This window comes from Montipora capricornis, chromosome 12 (assembly GCF_036669925.1).
Source record: "Montipora capricornis isolate CH-2021 chromosome 12, ASM3666992v2, whole genome shotgun sequence".
In the NCBI taxonomy this organism is placed as follows: Eukaryota; Metazoa; Cnidaria; class Anthozoa; order Scleractinia; family Acroporidae; genus Montipora; species Montipora capricornis.
In genome coordinates, this window is record NC_090894.1 from 33084938 (window position 1) to 33092437 (window position 7500).

The 7500-nt window shown below is 39.8% G+C and overlaps 2 protein-coding genes across 9 annotated transcripts in view; one reads left to right on the forward strand and one right to left on the reverse strand.

The window, feature by feature from the left end:
- LOC138027362 (zinc finger protein 862-like) overlaps positions 1–3511 on the reverse strand; it is a 3603-nt gene extending 92 nt beyond the window's left edge. Inside the window, exons 1-2 of the mRNA XM_068874941.1 lie at positions 1119–3511; positions 1–1007 (exon numbers count right to left, since the gene is read on the reverse strand). The exon at positions 1–1007 is cut by the window's left edge and continues 92 nt beyond it. Of these exons, the coding sequence (XP_068731042.1) occupies positions 1722–2867 (1146 nt within the window). The 5' untranslated portion in view covers positions 2868–3511 and the 3' untranslated portion in view covers positions 1–1007; positions 1119–1721. The remainder of the gene's footprint in view (positions 1008–1118) is intronic.
- Positions 1–7500, forward strand: part of LOC138027360 (neuropilin-1-like) — a 110079-nt gene that overhangs the window by 50412 nt on the left and 52167 nt on the right. For 7 of the 8 annotated variants that reach the window (XR_011127457.1, XM_068874937.1, XM_068874935.1 and 4 more), the window contains 2 exons: positions 4628–5020; positions 5476–5595. Coding sequence is in view for 7 of the 8 variants with exons in the window: in XM_068874937.1 (XP_068731038.1) it covers positions 4628–5020; positions 5476–5581 (499 nt within the window). In the remaining variant the exon portion in view is untranslated. Of the gene's footprint in view, positions 1–3522; positions 4608–4627; positions 5021–5475; positions 5596–7500 lie in introns of those variants that run through there. The other variant, XM_068874939.1, reaches the window with a different exon arrangement.

Genomic DNA, 7500 nt, shown 5'->3' on the forward strand with positions numbered 1-7500 from the left:
TGACTGACTGACTGACTGACTGACTGAATGACTGTCTGACTGACTGATTCATTGATTGATTGCTTGGATGATTGATTGACTGACTGACAAGGAAGTGGACTGACGAATTGCTCTTAAAAGACTGAATGAGTACATTAGCTGACGGCCTAGCAATAACAGAGCACCCACTGGGTAAGAGCGCAATATTATACATCAAAAAATTCGTCGGTTCTGATCGGCTGAAAAAGATTACATTTCTCATGTAAGACAGGTGCAAATTTGTAACAGGAATGCAAATTACAAATGAACGCTTTTGCAAGGTTGAATGACTTTTGAACGATAGACTTGTATAAAAGTTTGAATTTGAAAAACGTTGTAGTCTGTTTCAACCTATCACTTAATCAGGGTTTTCAACTGTTTTGTAAAGTAGCGGACATACTTCTGAAAGCACCGGACGTGAATGTTTTCTTGGCGCCGTAAGGCGCCTCGCGAGCGCCGAAGGCGCAAGCACCTAGGGGGGTCTGGGGGCATGCTCGCCCAGGAAATGTTTAAAATAGAATACTCAGAAACGCCATTTCCAGCGTTTCTGGAACCAAGGAAACAGTTTCCTAGGCAATGCTGGCGCTCACTAAAATTCTCTTTAAAAAGTAAATTACTGAATGAAAATGGTCAGTTGGTAGGATGATCACTGTCTGTGTCACAGTCCACCTCGCAAAGCCCAAGAGCAGCTGTGGCTATTTCTACCTCCTGTGAGAGAAAGAAATGAATAGCAACCGAGTAAGCACTCAGATCTTTTAAGTTTTAGCAGCAGCTTGGTTCAGTTAAAACACTTTTGAAGCTCGCAAAAAAGCTATTAGGTAATGACTCTTTACGTGAATAGCTGTAGTCGTGTAAGTAACCTCTTCGGTGCGAGCATCAGCATCAACCTCGTGGTCTTCAATTTCATCTACAGCCTCTTCACTTTCATTGCCATTCAGCCTCTCTCCTTCTGAAGCACGTGTTTCACTGACCGACTCAACTTCAGGCACCTGCAAATTTTAAACCGTATTGTTGTGAGCATATGACCATACAATACACTGCATCACTATTCAGGAAAAATGTACCGTTATGTTACAAGGTTCTGTCAAAATAATGAGCACCTTGCTTTCCTTTGGTGAACGAGGCTTACGTCTGTTCTTTGCGGACAACCAGATTTCTGCCGCCCTTCGGACTATGTCAGTACACTCCTCTGTCCCAAACGATGGACCGTTGATGCTCACATGCATAAGTGCATTTAGCATGTCATCAGTGAGTCGACTTCTCATTCTTGTTTTGATGCGTTTAATAGCACTTCCACCTCTTTCAGGCCAACAATTGCTAAGGGGCATCGTCCATACAGCTTCCGCCACCATAAGAAGTTCTGAATAGGTATCCTGGTAGGTCTTGCGCGCGCAAGCAACGTTTGTAAGGTTCAGTCTGTTGTGGTGAGAATGTTGGTATCTTCAGGGCTTCTGTCATTCGGCTGCAACAGAGTTTGCGGCACTTGTTTCTTCCAAGCAACCATTTCAAACTTAAAATTCTCCCATTGTGCGAGTAATTTTGCAGACTTCGTTTTCTTTTCCTCTTCTTCTTTTGTGCCATAGAAGTGGTTACTGATGATTTTTATCTCTGCCTGGTCATAGTCTTCAAATCCCGGGTCACTTTCATTTGGAAGATCAGCGATATCGAAGATGGAAAAGGCGCTAACTTGGGGTAAAGTGGGTTCAAGGCGATTGTTGATGTTGTCTTGCAGGGCCACAAATGTAGCGGATCATGAGAGAACACAGCTCTTGCATCTTGTTGCCTGAAAGCGTTAAACCACAACGGTTAAGCCTTCCATTCTGAGCGAGGTCGTTCTGCAGCTTTTTCAAACATTTCTTGTCCTCTTTAAGCCTGTTTAGTTTTGCATGTGTGGCTTTGATTGCAGGAAGCAGGGGTGAGAAGTTTACGTTTCCTCGTTGAAAACGCTTGCTTAATTGTGATAATACTGGCAAGACATCGTGGAGGATGTAAATGGTGCCGATGAATTTCACCTTTTTCATTTTTTTCAGGAGACCATCCGCTGCTGATCCCGTTGGTTCAGTTTTAAGCTGCTCCAGCGTTTCGATTATTGCGCAGAAATCCGTAAATACCGCCTCTACCGATTTATCTAATGACAACCAGCGTGTACGACAAGCCTTCTTCAGCTTTTTTGCTACCTGCTTCCTCCCCGTCGAATTTAGTGTAAGGTTCTTTATGCACTCTTGCACTTTAAGATACGTTGCAATGCGCTTTGCAGAATTGTCGAATAGCTTCCGCAACTGGTTCAACTGTAGTTCACAGTGGGCAATGTAGTCAAGGGTATCTGCAGAGCTAGCACAAGCAAGAGCAAGTTTGTGTGCTAAGCAGTGGAAAGACAGGATCAATGGGTTCTCATCTTTTAGAAGCTTTGCCACCCCGTTTCTGGCCCTAGTCATAACAGACGCACCGTCAGAGACAAAGCTGCGCATGATTTGTACCTCTAACCCAACGGATTGCAACTGTTTTTTACAAAGAAGGCAAAACATACCCTCATTTGCTTGAAAAACAAGCCACCAAATCCCCGTTTCAGGATCATATGCTTCTGGTCTACTAAGCATAGAATGCTGGAATTTTGAAACCTTTTCGGTTGGGGATTTGACACTATATACAAGTTCACAGGTGTGTTTAATACCACACAGGTTTTGCTGGTGCACATCTACGTCAGGGAAAGTGTTGTTCAACATAATTGTCTCCCTTTCTTTATCGCAAGAAGATTGAGAAGGTCCTTTACTTGTTTGAGGACTCTTTCGGAAAGCAGTATTTGAAGAGGAACAACTTGGCTTTTCAATCTCATTACTACTTGCAGGCATTGGATCACAGTTTGTTGCCTCGGACAGGCTTTCTTCATCTATGGTTGCTTGCGTTAGAATTTCCCCTAAATACACCAATATTTTTGTCAATTCATTTCTACTGAATGATCACTGTTGTCTGTGTTCAAAGTTGACATTATCAAGGATTTTATGAACCAGCGTCTGCCGATGATAAAATCGACATCCATGAATGAAATCCTTTCGTGCGTGAAACTAGGCGAGTAATTTTAGTTCCGGTTTCCGGTTTCGGTTAAGTCTTTGTTTGACCCGCGTGACCGCCGAAGCGAAGTATCATCGGGCCGTGAGAAAAAACTTCTGGTACCCAGGGTATCACTTTTGAGATCGCCAGTGTTATTTTTTTCGTTTGTCTTAAGATAAAATCTTTCAGTTTTTCTCTATTTCAAAGTCCAAGTCGTATTTTGATTGTTGGATAAGGGAAATATAAACTTAACCTTGTAAATAGTGACCTCATTAGCAAAGGGCAGCCGTGAGACATTGTTTTGTTTTCTTCGGTCAGGAGAAAATTACCATTTTTACTGCTCACAGCGCAGTACAGTGAAACACTCATTCAGAATAATCATGCCCTTCAACTTACCTTGTTTTCTCTTGGCCGTCGGGACTAAAAACTCGCTTATCCTCTTCATTCTTTCAACAGTTTGACTAACACAAGTTGCGTGTTTTACCTGGGGATTTCCCTCAAGACTTGGCCGAGCAGGAATGAGAACGAAATAGTCACTTCATTTCCGTTTAAATGAAGAGGGGAAACCAATAAAATATCCCGCCGCTCAATAAGCAAAGAAAAAAGAGTTATATGGCCGTTTTGAAGAATGTAATTGATTATTCTGTTATCCTCTAGTCAGTATGTTCATGAGATGCCTTAGTAAGAAAAATATATAATACAGTAGTAAAAAAAATCGCCAATATTGATCTCAAACCCTGAAACCCTGCTTAATACGGAAGAACTATTCATTTCAATAACAGAATTATATCCAATGCCATTGCTATGATTTACTGAAGAGTCTAAAAACACCTCTTGATGGATGCTATTGAAAACACTTTAAAGTTATTATTTTAATGATTAGAGAGTTAAAGCTTCGTTCGACAAACGTGTGATGACCGGTAGCACGTGACCATTTTCCTCACTTTCGAAACGCCTGCTTTTCGCAGATTGCCATTTTTAGCTTGACGGGCATTGCTTTTATGCTAATCAGGAATTTTGGGAAGAAAAGTATTCTTGTAGATGATTGTATGACTTAGCACTCATTTTTGAATGTAGAATTTAATGAACAAACTTGAACGTGTCGTTTTCCTTTGTTTTTGTTTGTTTGGACAATTCAAACCATGTTGCATAAGGCCATCGGTATTTGGTCACATGATGACAGTGAATTTGCGTTTTCGCTCGTACTCACAGATTGTAGCGTATCTTGTCCTTCAAAGCGTTTTTTGTTCGATATCCTGCACAGAATGTATGTTGTATCGTCTGTGGTATATATATATATTTTTTTATTAGTTGTTCTTTAATTGTATTTGTCATCTATTTTTATTCTTTCTTAGTTTTCACTGTCCTTGACGAAACAAAAATAGCTTTCGATGCCACGAGGTGGTGGTGTTTATACGAGTAGAAATTAAAGCTTACAAACGTCAATTTAACGCGTCGAATTATTGTGCGGACACAACACTCATGTCACGGGCCATTATCGGAGTTTTATGGAAAACTAATACTTAACCTCTCTACTGTTCAATTCAATGTAAACTTACAGGCCCAGATTCAACGAAGACCAAGTACATCTCTTGCCTGGTTACCCAAAACAGGTTTCTCAAGTTCCTCTTTTGGCCGTCATAGCATTTTACTTACAGACTCCCCCCGGATCACTAAGCTCCGTGATAAACAAGAATGTTTTAGTGGCAATTGTGAAGTCGTCTGTGGCGGAAATCTCCTCTACTATCAATGCAAACATCTCAAATGTGCGACAACTCTTTGACGACACAACCACAACAACATCAACAAACACCTCACCAGTAACGCCAACAGTACCACCAGGAGACAAGAACCCCAATACCACGCGAAATGCTATAATTGGTGGTGTTATTGGTTCTGTTGCGTTTGTCATCGTCATCGTCGTTGTTTGGTGCCTGTGCAAATGGAAAAAGCGGTAAGCGGTCTGACAAACACCCTTGACTCGTTATGTAGAACATGTCAAGGTTTAGTAGTAGTTTTTCAGACCCCTTTTATTTCCTTATTGGGCTAAAACAAAACGTCAGACACAGTCGAAATGACAGCAACGACGGCATCGTTTGAACATGCCACAAAACAGGATATTTATAAGCAATCTTCCAAACAATGCGTACCAAATTTTGAGCTAAACATTTTAACAAGATAAATTTGAGGGGTTTTTTTTATTCTTTCTATTAATATTTAACGCCATTTCTACCACTTTTATTCACAGGCTATCATATTATCAGGGGGTGACCTTTATCCTCTCCCAGTTGCTCGACAGGAAAGAGATACCATGATGACTTTAAAGTTTCTTTAAAAAAAACTAAAAGCTACCTATTTGACTTTCTCTTAAAATAAAATAAAAATAAAAATAAGATTTTGTTTTGTTAGGTGTCTGCAGGTCAACAGCGAAATATCGCATCGTGGCGAGGAAAAGAACGATTCTTTACGCCTGGAAATGGACCGTGTAACGCGTACTGAGGATATTGGAAACTAAAACGACGATTACCCGTAAGTAAACACCATCATATTTATACAAATGAATTTTAAATAGGATGTAACAACAATTAATGAACAATACTCTGAACTAGACGCTCCAAAAAGCGAACACTGGGTGCCTGTGGTACGTGTTACACAAAAACACAAGGAACTGAATTGGGTGGTATTGAACTGCAGGGTTCCAGTTAATCTTTTCAAGTTGGGGGTCATTAAGACCATTTGAGGGTCACTCACATGTCGCGCCACACGTTCACACCTTTAATTATTTTGTAATGTCCTGTCCCATTTTGAGGTCTTTTAGTTTTTATGCTTTGGTAATAAACACGCTCTTGAGTAAAATTCACTCGTTTCCGCCTTCTGTAAATAGATAATCTCCAAAAAAAAAATTGCTCTGACGGACGTTTTCCAGCATGTCATGCATGTCTTGCAGTTGCACTAAGCAAACGTTTATTGCACACACTAAAAAAGGACTGAAGGTGTTGTTTCCGCTTCATACTTCCTCTTATTGTTAGTCTAATCTGATGCCAGGTCAAAACATTGTTTGGCTTTAAGTTTGCAGCAAAATGTACCGTAAAAGCCAGGCCCGGGTTGCTCAAAGCATGGTTAGCGCTAACCAGTGTTAAATACCATGGAAACCTGTAGGTTTCAAAACCTCTTAACCAACGGTTGAACAGAAAAAGACAAGCCAGAAGACAGATGAAGTAAAAAATAACATAGTTTTTATATATAGCTCTGAATCGAATTCTCATCGAAAGATTAATGACAATCAATCGTAAAAAAAGGAAGAATTTCTGCAGTCTCTGACTTTTATGATGTTTTGTCAAAAAGAAGAAATTGATCACGTGCTACGCAACCATAAAGGTGCACGCCATCACCTTGAGTCAACTGAATGAACTACGGGAAAGAATGTTAATCGTTCGTCGTTTTCAGAGTAAAAGAACGTCTTTGGTTTTTAATTTCGTTGTAATATTTAACTGAATATTTACATTTCATCCGTCGGGTCAGGAAGCCTTCTTTGTCGGGTTCCTGAGAACGTATCTATTTTGACTTCATGGTGAACTATTTACACAATCGCGAGGTTGAGTGGCCATGTAATCGAAAATCGAAACATCCGTGAGGTACAAAAAGAGACTTGCGAATTATCGCACATCACAATGCTGGCATGCACAAAAGCAGAAGAAATGGTTAATAAATATGAAGTTTGTTACTATCTGAGTGTTTTTATGTTAGTAAAGGGATATATTGTCACGCAAATGATGTAATTTCATGACGCTCAAAATTCGCAAAAAGCGTCAGTTTCAGGTAAAAAATCTTTGCACTTGCAAGTCGTAGCGATAAATTGGATTAACCAGGAAGTTAAAGAAATATTGTTAGCTTCCCAAATAAATTTCATTTTACACTACAATGGCAAAATCATTTGTCAGAGAAATAAAATTCCTGTCTCCACGCGTATCACATTTCAACGCACGTATGCAAATTTGTTGACTCATTTTCACCGCGTCCCGATAGCCGCGAAATTTTTCTTCTTTCAAATATTAACAAAAATATTATTTCTCGTCAAGCGTTCCATCTTTTATGTTCAAATAACCGCTAAAAATAAAGATTTTTTAACGATCTATCCGTAGATATTTTTTCATAATTTAATATTCTCTGTCAAACTTTGCACAACAATCAAATCACAAACGCACGCAACAAATTCAGTAGCATCTACCTCTTCGTCGAATTCTCATGCTTAACACAGGAATTTTTAGTTATTTTGAAAATCTGTCTCTATTCGTTAGCAATCATCCTTTCAAATTTCAGAGAAATCGACCGGTCCGCGAATATTTTACAAGTTTTTTTTCAATGGGATGTCAAAAGGCCAAGTGGATAATATGCATGATAGGGCAAGTTCGGGCGATCAAGATGCGCGTGTGA